Source organism: Mesitornis unicolor, unplaced genomic scaffold, assembly GCF_000695765.1.
Source record: "Mesitornis unicolor isolate BGI_N332 unplaced genomic scaffold, ASM69576v1 scaffold51812, whole genome shotgun sequence".
NCBI classification, from domain to species: Eukaryota; Metazoa; Chordata; class Aves; order Mesitornithiformes; family Mesitornithidae; genus Mesitornis; species Mesitornis unicolor.
Genome location: NW_010170867.1, coordinates 12994 through 35710, shown reverse-complemented (window position 1 = coordinate 35710; position 22717 = coordinate 12994). Strand labels below are relative to the sequence as shown.

Genomic DNA, 22717 nt, shown 5'->3' with positions numbered 1-22717 from the left:
AAATCTATTTATTTTTATAAATTAAATAAAATAAATTATGGGACAAATGAAAATGATAATTTGCAATGCTGATATAATGGGATACTCAGATTGCTTGAATTAGACTGCGTGGGAAGAGATTTTGAAAAGCATCCTTACAGTTATCTGGAACTGAAGGGCTTATGTCTGGGTTCCTGAATGCCAGGGAATTTTGTTTCTTCTGTCGAGGGAGATTTTTTTTTTAAATTTTCTTCCTTTCTCCGTATGGTTCCTCCCTTAAAACAACTGCATAGGATTTGTGAATCCGATGGAAAACTCTGAAGAGAATGCACAAATATTGTTGAATCCCCAGGTTGAGACTCAGATGTTCTTGAGTTGAAGAGGTGGGACTGAAACTGTGAGATACTGGAAGCGTAGAATTTTAGAGCTTTGTGAGACTGTTTTAAGATACCTGTGTAAAGTTTCATATAAAAACACAGGTAAATACATTTATTTTTCCTGTCATTGTAGAAGAAAAGGGATCAGAGCCTCAAAAAAAAAATGTAAAGTTTAGCATTTACAAATCTCTGAATAACCGTCAAGAAAAAATTGTGTTGAATGCTTTTTCCTGTCTTACATTCAGATCCAAAACATAAGTAGTTTATAGTTTGTGTGTGCTCAGGTTGCTCTGTACCTTAGTTCTGTGGAATCATATTATAAAGGTACAGAATTGATATACAAGTTAAAATAAAAAACTAAAAGTGGATTTTTAAATGCAAAGGCAAAGCAACTCAAGGTAATGGACACCTGCGCTTAGTAGTAGGTTACATGAAATAATGTCCGCTCACTTGTCTGAGGGTCACACCTCGCTCTTTATGAATACATATGGAGTCACAGAAAACCTTTCTGAATATTTATCCTAGGCATTGTGGAAGACGGCATTTGGTTGATAACTCACCAAAATAAAATAAACAGCTCTTACAGGGTATGCAAAAGCCATGAACAGTATGCTTTATGCTATAGATCACACACAAGGACAACTAACTCTTATGGTCTTTTGTTTGACTGGCTTAAAAAAAGCACCTTAATTGTCCACCAGGAGAATCCAGGAACGGGATAAACAGCGGCTTGATCGAGTGCAACCAGAAGAAGAACTTCAGTGGCCAAAAAAAATTCAGGAAGATGAAAAGCAAAAAAGAGAAGAAATAACCAAGAAGAAGGAAAACGAAGATAAGGGGAAACAAGAAATGCAAGAAAAACTGAGTAAGCTTTTCCAACCACATCAAGAGCCAGTCAAGCCAGCTGTCCAGGCTCCTTGGTCAAATGCAGGTAGAGGAGAAAAGTCAAGAAATGCTGTTGCACATGCCTCTTGAAGTATTGTTTTCTATTTTGTCTTTCCATTTAATACAGAAGAATATTCTGTTTCAAGATGGGATTACTAGTTTTATTAAAGTAAGTCATTTATAGATTGAGCTCTAGACTCCAAAAAGTTGTTCTTTTAGGCTTCACTAATCTTCATAAAAGTATTGTGCTTAGCAGAGTGTAAAGCACAGTTGATGAGACTTACAGTGCCAACTAAAGGGAGAATCTCAGCTGTAATTTGTTTTAAGATCTCAATGCAAGATGTCAAAAATTTGTTTCTGTACTTTCCTTTATAATTCTTGTCTTGATGTCGAATATATACCTTGGGATTTTTTGGAGTAGTAGCAATATGTTATTTAGTTACTCTTTTTCCTCTTCTGCCTTCCCCGTGCATGTTGTTGACTGAACAAATGAACTGAATTCTAAGATTTAATCTCATTTTTTTCTGCTATGCACACATTCACTTTCAGATGAGAGCCTTTCCTCTGCATTATAACCTAATTTTTTGCCCATACTGGGAATCATGGTTCCCCCTTAAGTGGCTTTGATACATACACAAGAGAACTGATTTTGAATGTAATATTTGTTTAAATATTTGATCAAAAGATTGCATAAAGGGGAAATTATCTTCTATCTTTTAGCCCAAATGTAGAATTGACTTAATCTAATATGTCCTCTTGCTAGGTTTTACTTGTGCAGAGGGCACTTTTATGACCAAATAGGCAAAATAAGAAGTGCGTCATACAAGAACAGTTTAGCTTTTTCTGTATTCTTTTTTAATAATGCATCTTTAGCCTGTATTTCTTTAAAACACCACCTCTTTTCAGCCAATATGTAAGTAATAGTGCCTTTTGAAACATCTTTCTTGTAAGTATAGTCAGGCTACAAATGAAGCTGCTACAGAGGCAGACTCCAGAAGTATTTGGGATACCATTGATATGCAAGAACATCACTAAATACAACCTGTGGCTGATCAAACCTACAAAGTTATTGAAGCATTTCAGAAGTCATATATGATACATCATAAGTACATAATTCTTTCTAGGAAAATAATCATGTATATATATCATAAAAGTTAAAATATTAGTACATTTTGTTTAGAAGAGAAAATAATAATATAATTGTATTTTAAATAATTCGTTTTTGTATTTGCCCTTGTGTAAAAGGGGAATAATATACTTTCTACAGACAGTGTAAGGTTTGATAATTTTTGTCACCATTTTCACCTAGTTTTTCAAATATTTTAACGGTAATATTTTGATTTTTTTTTTTCTTTGTATCTGTGTGGTTTCTTCCTTTGCTCAGAAAAAGCTCCTCTCACCATTTCTGCTCAGGAGGATGTAAAAATAGTGTATTATAGAGCACTGTATCCTTTTGAATCAAGAAGCCACGATGAAATCACTATTCAGCCTGGCGACATAGTCATGGTAAGAAAGGATTGTGATATTACTTGAAAAAATTATTTAAGCTTTTGCACTTGTGTGATTGGAATTTTATATGGCAAGATTTTTTTACAGACTTGAGAGAAATATTTCACCAAAGTGATGTGATATGACATAGTAATCCTCTGATAATAGTGGATAAATTCTTACAATTGAGTGCAAAGTTAAAACATAATCTGAGTAGATAGTATCAGTCTTAGCATGCTGAGCTGGCTGTGTCTGTCGAAGTGTTTGAACTGGTTCCTATACAGACGTTATCTCAGTGAGAGGTTTCTTGTCCTCTAAGGTACCTAGGGAATAAAGTTACTGATATTTTCTGCAGAAGCAGTGGCTATGATCAGTAGAACCAAAAACGGGCTTTGATAAATGAAATATGTTTCTGATAAGAAATTTACCTTTTTATAAGAGTAGTACAAGAGCAGTGTAAAATTTTTAATTTGGATAATTGCCTTTGTGAAGAGAACGTGATGCTCAGTGTAATGCCGTGTGAAACAATTACGCTGAACTATGAGATGGCTACACTTCTGTCACGATGACGTAAACATCAACATAGGCTTTGTGTGGTGGTGATACTTTTTCAGTAACACTGGCAATTTTTATGCAGCTCTTTTGGTGACTGTTTTTGACATAATGATCTAGTGTAATTGAAACTTGGAATGGTTTGTATGAGAATTTACTCTTTCACTTTTTATCTACTTAACTCTTGTGAGATACTATTACATCTATTTTAAAGAGGAAAAGTAGAAAAAAAGTCATTTCTAAAAAATGGAAATTTAAAAACCTAAAAATTTGGTTGCAGGTGTGGCGACACATAATTTTAAGTAGATGATGATATACAGCGATATGGTCAGCTTATAACTGTTGTGTTAAACTCTGAAGTGATATTCTGCTTTTGTCTCTGATTACGCCTAAAATGGTAGTTCTGTTAATGACTGCAGTTATTAAATATGTATATTAATATTAATAAATTGTTAGTATGATCTTAACATGTATATGTCTATTCATAATGCGAATTTGTAGTGTAACTATTAAATGATACTTGTTCGCCGTGGAAAAGTATATTAATTACAGCATTCTGCCAAAGAAAATAGATTTTAAGAGCTATTGTGTTTTGGCACAGTTCAGTAAGAAAGGATTTTGGAAAAATTACCCTTTGTAGACTCTCATAAGTTATGTAATGATAATGTTTGTTTTTTTTTTTTTAAAGCATATATTCTGGGGAAATGAACCTTCATATCTCAGCCGTTTTAGTTTGTTGGGGTGGTGGGGTTTTTTTGGTTTTGTTTGTTGTTTTTTTAAAATTGGTTCAGCTGTGTTACACCAAAGTGTTTATGAAATTAGAATCTACTTCTGGAAAACAAAAGGCAAATCCTAGATTAGTAGCATTACTGAATGACTCTGGAAGAGGCCCAGGGCCGTTCTGAATAACGGTGTAATGTGGTGTTATTCCACATCAAGAAATAGCATTGGTCAGTCAACTGTTACCTGAGAGAGGAGGCAGGTACATGGGTCTCCCTAGGCTATTGAAAAATGCTGTCTTGGGAAATAGCTTGTTCCCTAGGCATAGACGTAAACTTTTTTTTCCTTGAGGAAGGGTGATCGCCATTAGGTGGGCTTGCGGGGAAATCTTTTTGCCAAAAATACATGATTTTAAGGAACACTTAGCATGTTTTAAGCAGAGGCTTTGAGGTAATCTGAGTCTTCCTATATGTTACTTTTGGACTTAATTTTAACTTACTCTACAAAAGTGGAGTGACTACTCTCAGTTTTCTTTATTTAGCTTACTTTTGACAATAATTAAACCTGACGACTGATTCTTGTGGGATTTATCTCCTGCTCTGTAGTAATTGCTTAAATGGGCTACTCTTAGAAAAGTTAATACAAAAAACACTTTCTTGAAATGTGTTATAATTCTGCCTTGCTTTAAATCATTGCTTTCCTGATGGAGGTTAAAAGGGAATGGGTAAGTGCGCTATATGACTGTTAGGAAGTCAATGCAATTTATTCATTTTCATAAACGTAGATTTTGTTACTGTGTAGTTTACTTGTGTTTTGAATTCATCTAGGGTAAAATTAACAAACTAGCTCACACTGTCAAAAGTAATTTAAGTGCAACAGATCACAACTTACTTTTGATAATGGGCATTTGGACTCCTAGACTCTTCTCTGTCCTTAAATGTTTGTTGTGTCTTGTGGTCCTAAAAGGTTCAAGTCAGTTATGTTTTTTGGAAAATAGTAATTTACAAGCTTACATGTTAAAGTGTGTCTAATTTCTCATTTATGACATAAATGCAACTCTGTGGTTATGCTGATCTGTACACTTAGGAGCTTACTTTGTGCAACAAAATAAATATTGCTCAGAATAACTGTGTTCTAACATAGATAAATGTAGCACTTTACCATTTTAACACTGTAAATGGCTTCGCGTGTGCAGGCTTGTGAAATCATGTCCTGTAACCCTATTGCTGTACAGGAGATACCACCCAAACTGTAACTGTTGTGAGCAAAGAACCCAGCTGAAGCGCAAACCCATTGACTGCGCACATGGGCAGCAGGCCGAAATCCTGGATGTAAATAGGACTGCAGAATTCATTATGTCAGAATGACGTCTGGCTTTAATAGATGTATAGCTTGTAAATAGTCTTCACAGCAGTGTAATGCACTTTTACACTGTGCATGAATCTTGAGACCTGTCGTGGTGGAAATGAGGGAGAAGGATGAGGGCTTGTCCTGAGACAAAAAGTATTTGCAGAAGTATAGATGAGGAGGGTTTTCTTCTTCCTGACTTTCCAGTACACGTGTTACTTGTTTGTAGCACTGATGTATATTGTGTAATGCTTTAAAGAGTGCTTGGGATGTGGGCTGTATTTTTTTTGATCCCTCCACTTTTTAATTAAAGGATTTTTATGTTTCTCTCTTAAATTTCTGCTTTCTCTGTTTCTAACCTTTCTATGTACTTCAAATTTCTTTCCCTGTGAGCTAGATTGATTTATAATCCTAACTATAACTTAACCAGGCTTTTGTCTGGGAACAAATATTCTGAGCCAAGAAAGCCATGCCTTTTTCAGGGCTCTGTCTGTTCAAGCAGTTAAGTTTCTATTGTGGGTATGAATATATGTATACAATGTATGAAATTCTTTTCCTTTGGATAGTTCTCTTAGAAAATAAGTCCTGCTGGCATTTGCTGCTGTTAAGCTCCAGCTTGAAGTAAATGAATGGATCCTGTTGTTGCTGATAATATTTTATATAATAAATAAGCATAATTCAATGAAATACAGGTGAATTATTGAATTACTGAGCTCTAGTGGCTCTGATAGCAGGAGAACATAAGTTAAACAGGAAGTTCATAAAGACGCTTCTGTGGAAAGTCTAAAACAATTTCATAATGATAGTTTTTTGTCAGTTTTGTTAGTACTTGATTGCGAGAGTTAGAATGAGCGTTCTTTGTGTTAGACACACAGGCAGCCTCATTGTGTTAGATCTTGCGTAGGCGTAACCAGCACACAGCCTCTGGCCTGCAAGGCTTATATTCAACGTTGTCACAGGAATTCCAGTAGTCTCAAAATATCTGGATCAAAAGCCTACAAGTGAAATGGATTTAAAATGGTCAGTTAATGGATAGATAGTTGAACAAAACAGATGATGGTACTCTGTTTAGCTTTGATTAAATACTTTTTCTGAGAGTATTAGGGTTTGGCTTCATACGCAGAGTAAATACCCCAAAACAGGGCTTCTCTTTTTGTGTGCGTGCACTGCTGGTGATACACGAGCCAGGTCAAAGTGGAGTAAGCCACTGCAAAGCCAAGCCCGTCTCTTGACAGAGGCACTGTTGCTTCTGCTGCAAAGAGTTGTGTTGCTGGTACTCCTGTCTGTTGCGTTCAGCTGCTGTAAATAAGTAGTTGTAAGCCATAGCTCTAAAGTACGATTGAATAAATAAAAAAGAAAACCACATATACTGTAATTCACTGCTCGGGTGTACATTTAAAGTCTAGTTGTGTTTCGGAAAAAATAGTCTGGGATAGTTTGTCATAGGAACTTGGGGATGGTGGGTGTAAAAATATAAGGAAATTAGAACAAATGAAGTTTCAAAAGGTTCAGAGGAATTTATTTAAACTTCCAGTACTGTACTGGAAGTACTACTGCTTGTACCAGTACTACAAAACCAGATGCAAATTATATTTTATATGAATAACTGAGAAACCAGATTTTTAATGTATTATGGAGTTACTATCTTTCAAAGTACCTTTTCATGCGTATACATAGAAAACTTAATTGGATTGGGTAAGCATAAGTGGGCTGTTTTATGAATTATTTTAACTTAAAACTGTCTTCTAAAGAGACATTAAATCCTTTGTATTTAAAATCCTTTAGTAGGTTGGTTTTTTTATTTTTTTCTCTGCTTGTACAAAACACTTCTTTCTGAAAAATCAGTGTCATTTCTGTATGACTGTGATTCACGTCAAAGATGCCCTTTTTAGAACATCGCCATAACAGATTTTGGGCTTTTCAGTCCTGATTCTTTCGTATGGCAATGATTCTAGTTACTGCCTGACCAACTGAATGGGTAGAAGCTATGTGACTGTTATTACTGTTTAGATTGTTCCACTTGGCATCAGGTGCTGATAATCCATTTCTCCCTCTGTCTCCCGAGATTCACCCTCTGCTGTGACCTTCCATCACTCATACTGCTGCTTTAACAAGCCTATTCAGTGCTGCAGTGGAATTTTTGCTCTGCACTGCAGTATAACCACTTTGAACCGGTCAAGCATGTAGTCCATTTATTTCTGGGTTTGCTTTGAGTTAATAGGGACTGAGACAGAAGGTAGACCCAACAAAAAGCAGAAAGAATGGATTGTTTTGCACCACAAGAGCGATGTGGGATACAGATTACAATAGGAGGCAGGCAGAGTCATCAACTGCTCTAAGGCAAAGCAATCTATCAGCTGCTCAAGTGAGAAGTCCAGGGACAATATGAGGCAGAAGCTTTACTGCTTCAGCTACTTCTAGGCAAAAGAGTGGTCCCACATTAGGCTTGAGTGACTGGTTTCCACCATTGCCACAGATAATTCTTTTTGCCACTATTTTTTTTTCTCCAAACATGCAGCTGATTGGGTTCTATTTTGTTAAAATCAATACGATAAACTTGTAGGTGTGTTTCCAACTGTAGAAGCATCTAGCTCGAGACACTATGTGCTGGTTTTGTATAATGTCATATACTGAAAATTCCTTTGACTGAAAACAATACTATTTCTTATTCCTTAGCTCATGAAGCATGTTGTTATCAATAAATCCCTCACACTGATAATGGGTTTTAAGGAAATAAAATCAGGTGATTTAGAAGTACAAATTTCAGCATCTCTGACTGCTGTACTGCTTGTTATCTGCCACAGTCAACTCTTGAGTTATGCAGCCGTTTGAAACTCTTACATATTTTGAAATACTGATTGCTACTGGCCTAAACAGATGACAGAAATCCTTGCCAAAAACCAGCCACAGTGTAGGGTTGGTCATCTGACTTTTTATTACTGGCCTGGTTTTACTGCTGACTTGACCATTGCTGGGGAATCTGCAGCTATGCACAGCAGATTGTGGTACAAAGTAGGTGTTATTTACATGTCAAAGGTGCAGACCCTATTCATATGTAAGAGTTTGCTTGAAAACTGAGATTCTTTTGACCTATCAAAGAGATTAGATAGCTAGAATACCAAATTTACCGAAATTATTACCAAATACAGTTACTACCTTTTTTCTTCTAAAAAGTTTCTGCAACTGGCGTTGCCTTGGAGATGTTAGCTACCATATCAACTCATCGGAGTAGCGACAGTGAATGATTTTTCTTCTGCAGTTCTTGCTGAATGTGGTTAGCTGCAGCTCACAGAATTTAAGCTAAAATTCAACACTTTTGTTGAGGTAGCAGACTAAGACAGTCTGCCAGTAAAGCTTGGAGACCAAATGTGTGAAATGTTTAAGAAAAGTTAACAGGAAGGTATGAAAGTTGCAAACTTGTACCAATTAACGCAATTATAATAATCAATAAGCAGGAATTAAATTTCAGCTGCAAAAATAGCCCTGTTCCATCCTGTCCTTTATGGCTTGGCAGAGATACTGGAGTTGGAGGAAAGAACAAAATCTACCCATGAAAACTTAGCATGGAATTGTTTTGTATAAATACATTACCAAATCTGTGGATTTGTTTTGAATGGTTTGACTGGTATTGTTTTTACTATACTGTGGGTGGTTTTTTTATTTTCTGTAAGAGAAAATCTAGGAACACTTGTTAAAAACTGCATTTTGTGGTAGTTAAATAGTTAATATTTAAAGGATTTCTCTATAACTCACTTCTCCCAAGTCTGCTGTACTATGACAGACTTTCAAATTATTTAAAAACCCAAACCTGGCTTATGCGTTAGGACAAAAATAAAACTTTTTTACCTCATCACCAAGAAATCCCTTTGATTTGGCTTGGGGAGCAAGAGAAAAAAAAATTGCGAAGCAGCATTTTGTTGCAAAATGATCTGGTATCTATTAATACACCATAGAAGGAATAGCTATCAACATAATCCTCCAAAGGTAAATTCAACAACAACAATAAAATTCTGCCTAGGTGGCACTTGTATTTGTAACAAGTGTGTCATGTCTGTGTATCTAGAGAAAGCTAATCACTGTGGATGAGATGGATTGTTTTAAGTAAAAATTTCATTTGTATGTTATATGTCTTAACTTTCTAACTTAATGCTTCTACAGGTGGATGAAAGCCAGACTGGAGAACCAGGGTGGCTTGGAGGAGAATTGAAGGGGAAAACTGGATGGTTCCCTGCAAACTATGCAGAGAAAATACCTGAAAATGAAGTTCCAGCTTCTGTAAAGCCAGCAGTCGAGGCAGCTGCTGCACCTAAAGTTTCTGTGCATGAAACCACTACATCGCAAGGAACTCCTGCTTCTACGGAGTGTACCACAACTGCCAATAACTGGGCAGACTTCAGTTCAACGTATGTTTGGGTAGCGATTATCATCTTAAATGTGGTGGCGTCCTTTTTAATTGATTTGACTGTGGTGGCAGTTAACAGAGTATCAAGATTGCAAAATAAAAATAGCTTGTTTGAAGTATTTTTTTTTTCTGTAGTAAATAGTTTAAATCACGTGATACAGGGGTTAGGGATGGTTGTGGCTTTTGGATGCTATTACAGTCTAGATAGACAACAACTGGTTACTCCAACTAATAGCACAAACTCAGGCAAAGGAAACTTGGAGTTAAGATAGGTGCTTTGTTTACACTCGTAGAGTTCAGGGGATTTTGTTCATTTAAGTGGGTATTTGGAGGCAGAGATGTGGATTATGAGATCTAGTAGGCATTTTAAAGGACAAGAGGTAGCATAAAAAGGATAAGAGGTTGCATAGAACTCTAAAAAAAGAAGTCAGGAGGAAATAATTATAAGCAAGAGAAAGAAAGGTACGGATTTGAATGAGAAGCAGCAAAATGTCTAAGGGAAGGGGATGCAAGAGGTCAGTGGTGTGCAGGTGTGAAGGTTCCAAAGCAGTTCTGAAGAGAGTGATTTTTTTTTTAAATTATTTTTTTTTTGAGTTCCACTGTGTGTAATATAAACTGCACTATTGGAACTTCTGGTGTATTAGGATGCAGCTAAAATAATGAAACTAAATTATAAGAACAGCTGGCCTTAAGTAGCAAGGACAAGCAGCTGTATTTAGAGATTGCCTTTTTAAGATAAATATATTGTTAGCCTATGTCTGATTGCAGTACTTCCACCTGAGAGTTATGATGCTCATGGAATATTCAATTAAAATTATTTAACCTAGAATGTAGATTTTTTTTTTTTTCTGCACATTTGTCTTGGACAAGTGTCTTTATTCAGTTGAAAATGGTAGGAAATGTCAGTCAAATTTTATTTATTTATTTTTTTTTCAGATGGCCAGCAAACACTAGTGAGAAACCGGAGACTGATAACTGGGATGCCTGGGCAGCTCAGCCATCTTTGACTGTTCCCAGTGCAGGGCAGCTGCGGCAGCGATCAGCCTTTACTCCTGCCACTGTTACAGGATCATCTCCCTCTCCTGTCTTGGGTCAGGTGAGCGCATACATTCATCAAAGCTGTTCTGACCCAGCATAAACATTTGGAAAGCGAAGTACGAACATCGACCGTGCATTAAAACAGTCCCCTGAGATAGATAAGCTATTTCAGTTTGGATTGATGAACAGCTAGCGTACATCCATTTGCAAAATCAGTGGCAGAATTTAACATGAAGTGGTTTTTGTTCTGTTCTGTGGTGACTTTTTTAGACTTTGGTGGTCCAGTCTTAAGGTTTGGGCAGGATGCCAGTTTTGAGTCACTTCCCTGGGGCTTTCCTGAACCACATGACAATAACCCACACTCCAAAGTGGATTATGTAGTTAAGTGGGATAGCAATGTCAAAGCTTCACATTAGATGAATTCTGTCCATCTGTTAAGGCATTTTCTTTTCCTCAACTGAACAACATACTGTTCTTCTAAGCCAGTGTGTTCTGAAGAATGCTAAATATCTTAGTATTTAGAGAAAAAAAAAGTTGGAATGTGAAATGAGTAACTTGCAGCAAAGATCATTTTCTATGAAGTTACAGTAAAGTCCTGCCAAAATAGCTTCATGAAGGTTTATTACCTGTATATCACAATTTTAAAATGTTATTTGACTTGTTAAGCAAAACCTCTGATACTCTTGCATTGTATTGATTATGTGTTAACAGATAGAGATGTAGGAGGACTGTGAATGTTTTTGGTATTACTTTGTAAGTTTAATTTACTTACTTTGCTTTATATACAGTTGAGGGAGATTCTGCATTTTGTTGCTATATAAATAGCATAAGAATATAATTCCTTAAGCAGCTTTCTTTATGAAACGTGGTGCATAACTGACTGCTCTCTTTATTTTTTTCTTTTTTTTTTCCAAACTGTATTAGGGCGAAAAAGTGGAGGGGCTTCAAGCACAGGCTTTGTATCCCTGGAGAGCAAAAAAAGACAACCACCTTAATTTCAACAAAAATGATGTCATCACGGTTTTGGAGCAGCAAGATATGTGGTGGTTTGGAGAGGTTCAAGGACAAAAGGGGTGGTTTCCTAAATCGTATGTGAAGCTTATTTCAGGCCCCATTAGGAAGTCAACGAGGTATTTTATTTGCTTTTACTGTACTTTACTTCTATACTGTAATAGTTAGATAAATATGAACAGTTGCGTGCTGGAATTTTAAAGTTAGGAATCTACTTTGTAAAAATGTTTTTTATGACTCTATTTTGAGGAGTTGGGTTGACTTCCAACCCTGGAAATTTGTGTGAGGAGTAAGAAAACTGACCTCAGTAGTTCTTGCATCATGCATCACCAACAAAAGATCTAAAGCATAAAGAACGATCTTGATTTTATATGACTTGAAAAATCAGTGTATTTGATTTCATGAATTACAATTGTGTAATTCATAGCTTATTTTTTCCCCAGATATACCTCAAAACTTAATCACTTATCACTATTCTTGGAGGATGAAACTATCAAAATCTGGTTCTGTGTAGTGCAAGGGCAACATTAACATTAGCAATACAAATTAGAATTATTTTAGATTTTTTTTTCTTTTCTGAGGGAGAAGAGGAGGTGCAGTTACCTAAATGTAACCACGACTGGCCATTTTACTTAAAAGCTTTACTTTGCACATTTACCATCTCTTCTTCTTAAATATATGGAATTGCTTGTGGATACATATGCATTTCTTACTTTTTAAGTATAATAATAATTTTTCTGAAGAGATTGAATTTCTTAAATAACCATTATTTTCTTCTAAAGCATGGATTCTGGTTCCTCAGAAAGTCCTGCTAGTCTGAAAAGAGTAGCATCACCAGCAACAAAAGCAACTGTGTCAGGTGAAGGTAAGCACTTCAAACTGAATGGCATTAATAGTATTCTACTACGTAATTAAATAGAATAACTCTGCTTACTGCCAGAAACAAGATTAGAATCAGATCTTAGTGTTTTAGGATCGGACCTGTTAAAATTGAAGTGCAAATCAATTTGCCTCTAGAATGATTTACTGTAGTAAGAATTTTTATAGATTGTGTGCATATAAGAAATAATTTCATATGCCATTCAAATATCTTCTGTAGTTTGTACTGTTTCTTGTATGAATATTTTGGTAACAGTTCCTGCTCTGGAATGGGTTTGTGCAGAGAGCCAAGTAAGCACATCTGTACTTGTACTTCATGATATCTTAATTTCACCCAGAGCTCATTTTCAATGTTTTATTAAAGCTCTTAATTAAGGAAATTACAATCAGTTATAGAATGTTGTGATCCTTATGGCCAAGTCTACCCCTCATTTTTCAAGATGGAGCCTGGGGCACAGGCAGCTCATTGCCAGGCCTCTGAGGGGTTTGAAAAGACTCCATTCCTGTCTGTTACCACCCTTCAGCTGGGGCTTCCTGTCTCCACACCAGCTGTGGTAACAGGCTGTGTGGGCATGCTTAATCCACTTCAGTGCAGAGTCAGCTAGGTTAGTTTAAATCACAGTCAGGGTAAATCAATGAATCTTAATATAGGTTACAAATGAACATTTGTATGTAATCTCTCTACAGCACACTTAAGTTTTTTAACTACAATTTTATATACAATTTAAAGTGAAAGAGTCGTTTGGTTACTGATGTATTTAATTTGCCACTGGCATGAGCACTACAGAAATTAAAAGGAGGGAATGGTAAAGATCCACATGTCTTTCTCACAAGGAAAGTGAGACAATCAATTATATCAAAGTACAACTAGTCTTGCTCACTGTATATTTGAGGAAAAGCAATTGTAGAAATGCTGAGTCTTTTTTGTAAAGGATGGGATATCTCAGGTCATATGTTTGTATTAAAAAGGAACACAACTTTTTAATAAAACACTTCAAAAAACCCTGTATTTTTAAGAAATAAAGCATGGATTTAGCATCTTTTGTTACCTTTAAAGGATTTAAGAAAAATTCCATGTGTATTTCATACATTGTGATATTTAGTGTGTGTGTACGTGCATACAAACAGACGTGTGTGTTCTTCAGCTGCAGTTGTTAGACAAACCATGTCTTAGCTTTCATTAAGGATGGTAACTGTGGTTAGAATTCTGGCTGAACTTCCCCCAGCTAAGCTTTTTGGTCAAATTTAGTGTTCAAGCAAATATAACAATTGCCAGCTGCAGTGGAATACTTGAATGCTTTTGTTACACATGCATGAAAGTCTTCCTGAAATATTGTGAACTGCTTTTAGGTCCAGAGCTGGCTCTAGAAGCAGAGGATATAATCTTCAGAAATCTGTTTTGTACCCATGTAAAGTGTGATAATGCTCAGTTAAACAAGAATGTATCAGGTTGTATAGAAAATATTGCCGAATTGCCTGAAATTCTTCACTGTAGTCATTTATGTAAAATTTTTTGTGTAGTTCCTTGATTGAACTATGCATTGAGCTTCTCAACATCAGTCTACTTTAGTGGTTTTGCACATGAATACTAAGTAGTTGACTATGTTATAACAAAACAGAACACATTCAAGCTTTGTCTTAACATTTCCCAGCCATCTGTTGCGTAAGATGCAATGAGATGTGTGCCTGTCGTGAAAAGCTTCAAGAAATGAAAGAATCCATTGTATATGAGAGCCCTGTAACCACATGTGTAAAACGAAGACTGTATCGACAGATATTTGGATACTGACACTTTACATTCTCAAGACTGAAAATTCTAGTCATCAGCACAAAACAGAAATCATTGGAAAACATGTTTTCAGAGTGGTTTCTGATATATAATAATAACTTATGTACATTTTAATTATACTAGAAAATTATGTTACAAAAAAAATCCTCAGAAGCAGCCTTTTCATAGATTGTGTTTAGTTCTGATAGATACCATTTAATGCATTAAATATTGAGGTTTCTCTAGGTAGTAATTAATAGATCTGTCGTCTTTCTAGCCTGTGGATAGCCTACATTGTATTAGTTAGGTTTTGCAAATTATAATTGAGCGGTTTATCAAGTGTTTTCCCATGTTCTATATTTCCCTCTTACAGAGTATATTGCTATGTATACTTATGAGAGTTCTGAACAAGGAGACCTAACTTTTCAACAAGGTGATATGATTCTTGTGACAAAGAAAGATGGCGACTGGTGGACAGGAACACTGGGTGATAAAACAGGAGTTTTCCCATCTAATTATGTGAGACTCAAAGATTCTGAGGTAGAGACGTACTGAAATGTTACAAATTTGAGCTGGGGGAGGTATGTTTTATTTGGCGCTGTAGTGACAGTTGCAACTCAGTGCATTATAAAGGAAGAAAAAATATTTTGCAGTTTTACTGAATGTGAGATTGGAAAGGGAAAACGATAATACTTGCATTTTACAACATAATGTCGTAAATAAATTTGTGGATCATATGTTAAAATGAATCTTGCGTATGTTAATAGTTAACTTGGCCATTTTGTAAAGCCAAATCAGAATAACTGTGACTACTTTTTAAATGACAGTTATATCTTACTGCTTTTGAAAAAAAGATAGAGCAGTATTTCATTCTGTTATCTTTTTCTTTCTCCCTGTTTTCACTTTCTTGCAAATAAGGGGAACAAAACTTAGCTGACTAATGTATTTATTTGAATGTTCTTGACTGAATAGTAGAGGTTCTGTTTCATCTGATTTTTATCCTGGAATAATCCATTAGAATGAGTCCATATTATTTTTTTTTCTTTCTTTTCATGCTTTCTAAAGAAAGATTTTTTTTCTGTTTGAGGATAAAATTAATCTACTAGTAGTAATTAGTTTAGGGTTGTAGTTGAATACAATACTAATCTCTTGATGAGAATGAGTTCTTGTTTATGTCTCTAAGAATAACAGGGGTTTTAAAAGTAAATAAGTAAAAATTACTGGATATTTAGAAATGTAAGTGGTAAGGCTTTTTTCACAAGTGTTGTGTTCTGTGTGTATATGACACAACTCAATGAAAGACTGTGTCTGCAATATAGGGCCTGAGCAACGTCACTCCTTAACATTTTTGGTGGTGGAAAAGACGATGAATAAATCCTGCAGTGAAATATATAGCTGTAGAAAGCCTCTATATAATACATTTCTAGATAGTAGAGAAGTTTCAATAACATCCTCTGAGACAGGATTAAAAAAACCCCTGTAGTTAATGATATTTTGTGTTGCAATCCTTGGGAGAAATAGTATTGTGATATTGCTTGTAGAAACATTGTAGAAACTTTTCTCATCTCTATTTTGCATCGTAACAATTCTCTTCAATCCTGAGCACTACTGGTTTTATCAGTCTTGTACTGGAGGAGTCCTGTCCCAGTTTTGATTAGTTGTTCCCTTGTGTGGTGAGGTACGCTCTTCTGTGCACATTAAGACTGTAGTTCCATAGAATAGAATCATGGTATCGTTTGGGTTGGAAAGACCTTTAACATCATCGAGTCAGTGAGAGTCCAGACAAGAAATTCTGAACTCTCTGTCCTCGGTTCTAGAAGCTTGCTCCTCCTCTGAGTGGTGCAACATCCCTTCAGTTGTGGCAGCGAAGGTGTATGTGGGTCTGTATCAGGGAACTTGCCTGGTTGAGAAAAGCACCCCTTTTTGCACTCCAGGATGTGGGTTATAGTTCAGCCCTGTGAGTAGTTCTTCATATACATCAAAAAGATGGTGGCTTGCCCCACAGAGGTATAGGAACAAGTGTACGGATAATTGCCTAACCTGTGGAATATCTTGTAATCGTGAAACTGTGCCCTAAGTCTCTTTTTATTACCTGGAAGTTTATGTTGTAGTTGGTGAGTAGGAACTTGCACTGTCAGCTTCCTAAAACCCTGTGAGGCCTGTTTCATAAGTAGACAGTAGTAGTAGCTAATTAGTTAACCTCAGCTACATTCTTCTTAGTTAATGTTAAGTTTCCTTTTAGCTTTTGTGAAGGAACTGTTTTTATTTTCCCTTGAGATATTCTCAACAGAGTTTAGTCTTAAAACCTGGGAATTTATATTCAGGTGTGCAGAGCTGCCTTTTGTGTGCCTTTAAGGACTGGAGGCTCATCCTGTCTGGTGAGCAACAGGCACACATATTGGCAAATCTTTGTAGAGGACTCAGAAATAGACATTGAATACTGAAAACTGTTTTTATTAGAGAGGTCAATTTGATGTTTCTCTGATCTCAACTTGTCTGAGGCTGAAACAGCTAAGTGCAGTTCATCAGAAAGTGCTCCAACTGTCCTTTTTGCTGGTGAAAATCACAACGTCAGATAAAATCTTGATGAGAGAGGGAGGAAAAAGCACAGAGCTCATGGATGTACGAATATCTGGGATGCTTATTTTCAGTGTGATTCATATGGCCCGCAGGACATGTGTCTTGTTCCAAGTGGATAATTGCCATTACACGTACAGTGTTTTGCTATTCAGCTTGTTCACAGGGCCAGTTTTTACAAAGGATTTCACAATAGTGGCTGTCTGTTAACTTTCAGATGTGCCGCTGTGCTTGGACAGCTGGCTTATTGTGGAAAATGTTACTAAAAGAGTCTATTAATTTTATGTGTTCTGCACTATTGACTTAGGCCCAAAGAAAAAGGCAGTGCTGATCTTTCAACAGCAAGCATAGAATTTGTAGAAATGGTTGCAAGCCTCAAAATAGCAATGGCTTATACATCAGAAGAATTTTTTTAAATCTGTTCTTCTGTACCTAGTCCCAGGCTACCCATTCACCTCAAGTTGCTAAATTAAACTATTTTCCTTTCCTTAAAGTTTAAACTTATTAACAGAGTGAAAGTCTTTGTTCTTCAGCTAAACTGCAACACTGGTCCATTCTCAGACTTTTCATTAGATTGAGGTATGGATGCAGATCTGTAACAGGTTTTTATTCTACCCTGCCTTTCTTGAGACTGGTGATAATTACCTCTGCATATGGTACAGAGCTTATACTGTGGACTTGGAAACACAGACATACAGATAGCTCTCGTCATGGAACTTCATGCAAATATTCTGAAAATAATAGCAGTCTGAATGTGTTTAATCTGGATTCTCAGGGTGTTATTGTACAACACAATTGGCAACTCTGCTGCCGTGTCTTACTACATTAACAAACAAGTTCTGCTCTGCTACTTCAAGAGACTTTATCACTTGTCACAAAATATCATCTAATGCAGTTCATGTCTCAGGTGTGCAAAAGGGAAATAGAATGGGATAGTTCCTCTTCCACTGTGTTTCTCTCAACAGAAATAATAGAAAATACTTCTCCATCTACTGAGTGGGCCAGAGGTTGTGTCCATCTTAAATGCATTGTTTATTAATATAGTTATTCAGGACTTCCCTATGTATGTATTCTGCTTTTTTACCAAGGATTCAGAGAATCCTCAAACAGAATTCAGACTCAGTCTGGTCAAGGTGATTTTGAAGCTTCTCTCTTAAAATAATCTCCATACTAGTTAACTGTAAAGATACAGTGTCACAGTGTGTTTTATCTGTCCATATGCTCCTAATCTGGCAACGTGGATGTTGACTAAGTGATATTTTGAAGGAGTGTGTTCTCTGAAGGTCTAAGCGCTTGTTCTTTGTTGAGGGGGGAGGAGGGTTTTCTCTACCAGAAACCAGAAATTAATTCCTGATATTGCCAAATCAGTGCCAGTTGTCACATTTGGTTCTACACCTTGTAATCTTCCCTACTTGAGACTGTCTATGGAGTCACAGTCACTTTGTCTGGACCATCTTCTCCTTGTCCCCAGACCTAAACTTAGTCTTTGTATCTGATCTTTGCATGATGCTTTCCTATTTCAGGTTTTTTTTGCTAATATAGGTCACAGTGGTTGCAGAGAAAGGTGGATAACTGATGACAAAGAAAGGAACATAGGGGAGAAAGGAAGATTTGCTGGCCTTGTAGAAAGTAACTATAATCAGTCATTTACAATGACGAGAACATAGCACTGAGACAGCGGTTTTCAAGTATCATTTAACTTAAAGCATCCACTTTATACAATCCTTTCCTAGACTTAAGTTGCAAAATGTCAAGGAGAAGCATGGTACACTAGAAGTATGTAAGGTGCTTTGGTACCAAATTTAAAAAAAAATAATTCTTGCCATCCCCCACTTTTACCTTCTGAGACCAGTTACAGCTTGTGAGGTAAGTAGTGCCAACTCAGATGGATTTTCTGCAGTTAGCTGAGGTTGGCTTGACTAATACAGTGTTGTGAGGTGCTATAGTTCAGTCTGAAAGATCAGGCTTCTTTAGTAGCTTTTCTGAAAGATGTTCAAAACACGCATGCCTTAGAGTAGCTATATAATCTTCAAGTCAGATTGAAGGTCTATCTAATAATCTGTTTTATAGAGGCATTCAAAACCAATACATGTTTTAGAAATGGCCCTGTTCTCTCAGTCATTTAATTAGTTTTTCAGTTGCTCCTTATATTAGTTTTTGCCAGAATCCCCAAGTTTTCAAAACATCAAGTTAACATGGAAAATATTGAGGATGAAACTGCTCTTTTCCATGGAGGAATTAGGATTCTGTGAAGACCTTCAGGTCACTTGAGGTAGGCTCCAAGTTTGCAAGAAGGATCCTAAAGAAGTTGTTGAGAGGACTTGAGAGGAAGTGGGAGCCTTGCTTGAAAGCAAGAGGATATTTGTGATTATTCAACATTTGTGACCAAAGCGCGGTTTAGATTTGTTATGTTGCTGTTATCCATATCAGACTTTTTTATTGCAGAAGTTAATACTGGCAGTGTGCTGGGAAGAGACTGAAGTAACTGTTTAGGGGGCGGGGGAAAGCTGTCCTAGGCAGGGATAAAGGGACTAAAGGGGTTGGAAGATGACTGAGGAAGGAGAGCATGCAAGGAGCTGAGTTGAGACCATGCACTGTTTTGAATGCTCTAGTTGCGTGTCTGTGAGTAGACCTGTGAGTGCATTAAAATAAAGAAAGGTAGATAATTCTTCCTGGTCTCAAGGGAAAAGATTTATTTTCCAGGAAGAGAAGTTTGAGTTTGTAAATTATGAAAGCTTTTCAAGTTAAATTTCATCTTTCAGTATCACTGTTTTTCCTGTACATAGCTGAACTGAACTCGTTTCACTGCTTACTGGATTTCTTGTGGCTGTTCAAAGGCTTTTCTTGCAAACCTCTTGTCCTGGGTGATGATGATGTTCATCTCTCATCTCACCCCATCTGGGTTCAGAGGAAATAGCTACAGCTAGACAGTACCTTGCTATTCAGTCTCCTGTGCTCTCACTTGGGCACAGAAATGGTGGTGGGGCTTTTACTGATGCAACACACACCTCCTACAAAGTTCAGATGACTTTTCTGAAAGTTACAGTGACTACACTGACTGTGCCAATGTGCCGTATAAGAAATTTCAGAACGATGATATGGACAATATTGAAATAATTATGTCCAGTTAGTTTTTTAGGCTCATATGCAATCCAGCTATTTGTAGAGTTGAAAAATGCTGTTGTTGTTTTAATTCAACTTGACAGAATTCCCATTCTGTAGATGTGCAGATTTACAATTTGGATGCTATGTAATTTGGAATTACATTGGTATTTGCAGTCCATGAAAGGAAGAAAAGTTCAGGAAAGAAGTCTACGTGTTTATATAGTTAGTCATCCACTTCCATACGCTGCTTGGTATTTATTCCTATATATTAATTGCCATCCAAGATGTTAAGGGTTTCGGTTAGAATAGAATCCTTCTGTGAGAGTATTTTACTTACATTCTTGTTTAGTGTGTTAAAGTGAAGCATAGTCAGTAGTTTTCATATACTGGAGAAATAAATATGAGCGCTAAACTTACATCTTACTTTCTATTTCAAGGCTCCTGGAGCAGCTGGAAAAACGGGAAGCTTAGGGAAGAAACCTGGTGAGTCATGTATTGTGACAGCACCTTATATCTGTTCTTAAGCACTTAAGTTCAATGGCAACAAGATCTTTTCCATGAAAATAAATAATGTTTTCTCTTGGTCATTTTGTAGTAATTTGCACTGATGAAAACTGTTGTCTATAATAAAACAATGCATAATCTGTCAATCCTCCTACTAGCATGTACCAAACACTAAATAGAGTGTAGCTAGAGCATAAAAATCTGCTTGCTCAAAATGCAAGTAAATATCATGATACATTGCTGAACAGAACAGTGGAAGCCCATAAAAAGCCCAAGTTTGCCAATGCCTCTGCAATGGAAGTGTGCATTCTCGCCCTGTGGTTTTACAGCATATTTTGCCCAGAATGCTGCCCAAGCTGGGATGGACTGCACAAGATGGACTCTGTGAGCTCTTGTGCCTGCCTGTCATTTTCAAGAGCACACATCTTGTATCTGTGGCACGTAGCTTATTGCCTGTGAACCTGGTCATATTGGAGAGGGTCATGCTGCAGGTTACATTTCGGCTAGAAAGAGGTTCTCTGGCTCTTGGGGTGATGGGGATTGTCCTTCCAAACAGCTACTGTGTTTCCAAAGATCGGCAGGCATTTGTAAACTTTCCAGAAGACACCTCTTTTTTTCCCCTCGATGTATTTATTTGCTTTTGTACAGATGACTTTGTATCCTAAACAAGGGCTGCTCCGTGCTTCTATTCTGTCCCTTTCTCTGAGGCTTGTTCAGTTTGCACAGTGAGGTGGGTCCAGGATGTGGTCTACCAAATATTGCCTTATTTCCACACACACATGCGTATATATATTTTGTTTTGTGAGGAGATGGTTTTGCTGTGTCTCCCTGAACTGGTTCACTGTGTAACTGTAAGTGGACGAGAAGAGAGTAGATGCAGCAGCCCCTTTTTTGGCTTATTTTACCTTGACATATGAGCAATGATCTGCTCTTGTCAAGTATTACTGATCCATCTATGGAAAGAAGGGCTTGGAAGTAAACTACTCCTGCCCTTTCTAACTTTCATTTATGTGATTAAAAATAGTTATGTTAATAGATACAAAGCTGAAGAGAGGCAGACAAGAGTAGAGAACTGGAAAATCTCTGGATGTGACGGTAGGAATAGTGAGGAGATGCTGACAGGTCTGGCTGCTTTCTCCACGCGTGGGAGACTGGTGGATGATAAGGCTTCATCCTGGAGAACCAGCCTCAGAACCACCAGTCTGGATTTGAACTTCCAGTGGAGACTGGGGGGATGTTGACAAAAGCTGTGTTCAGGATCTTTTGGAGATCTAAGAGCAGTTTGGGAACAATCCTGCCTATTTTGCAGTGTGGATTTTTATGGATGTTTTATAGCAAAAAGGAGCTGCAAGTGCTCAGGCAGTGTAAGTGAAATGCTAATGAATGAGGTGAAATATTCCTGTTTATTCTAGAAGCAGCGGAACAAGTGGGTGGGAGTGAGTAACTGTGTTTTGAAGGGCAAGGGAAAGGAAACTCCTCTCTGTGAATTTAAGCAGCAATATGAGGACAGTTATATCTGTGAGAAGGCATTTATTTCTTTTTCTAAATGTATCTGTTTTAGTAGCAGCCGCATTTTTTGGCCTGGATTGTAACTGAATTGGATCTCTTCTTAGTATTCAGTACTTAAATAAATCAAAATTTAAAAGTCCTTCCTGGAGGGAAAGCTTTTGGTTTTTTTAACGTTTTTTTTTTTTTTTGCTGAGCTGTTTTCTCTAAGTTGCTGCTTCTCTGTGACATGCAAGAGCTGAATGATAAACTTGTAACTTTTTAACACACAGTCTCCAGTAAAAATTCTTCATGCTGCTGGTTGGTGTAAGAGGATATCTGATACTTGGAGACTTGTAAATCACCTTTTTGTAGATAAAAATGAGAAATTTCTTGTTCTGAGAGAGATGCAAGATATAAGATTATTTATCTTTCAATGTGATATACTGAATGTTATAACTGCCATTGTAGTGAAAGAGGTTTTTGCCTGATTAAAAAAAATTACAAACTCCCACAGTTAATTAGTTTGCTTAATTAATGTGATTCTGTGGAAAAATTTGCAAATGCAGGGAGCTTGCAGACTTTCTAGCAGTACAGCCA

At 36.7% G+C, this 22717-nt stretch overlaps 1 protein-coding gene across 1 annotated transcript in view; it reads left to right on the top strand.

Annotated features, from left to right (window-relative positions):
• Positions 1–1057: 1057 nt before the first annotated feature.
• LOC104537054 (intersectin-1-like) overlaps positions 1058–22717 on the top strand; it is a gene marked incomplete at its 5' end in the record, with an annotated part of 33036 nt that continues 11376 nt past the window's right edge. The window contains 9 exons of the mRNA XM_010179831.1: positions 1058–1287; positions 2626–2747; positions 4711–4725; positions 9507–9751; positions 10687–10846; positions 11713–11918; positions 12582–12664; positions 14820–14986; positions 20566–20611. Of these exons, the coding sequence (XP_010178133.1) occupies positions 1058–1287; positions 2626–2747; positions 4711–4725; positions 9507–9751; positions 10687–10846; positions 11713–11918; positions 12582–12664; positions 14820–14986; positions 20566–20611 (1274 nt within the window). The remainder of the gene's footprint in view (positions 1288–2625; positions 2748–4710; positions 4726–9506; positions 9752–10686; positions 10847–11712; positions 11919–12581; positions 12665–14819; positions 14987–20565; positions 20612–22717) is intronic.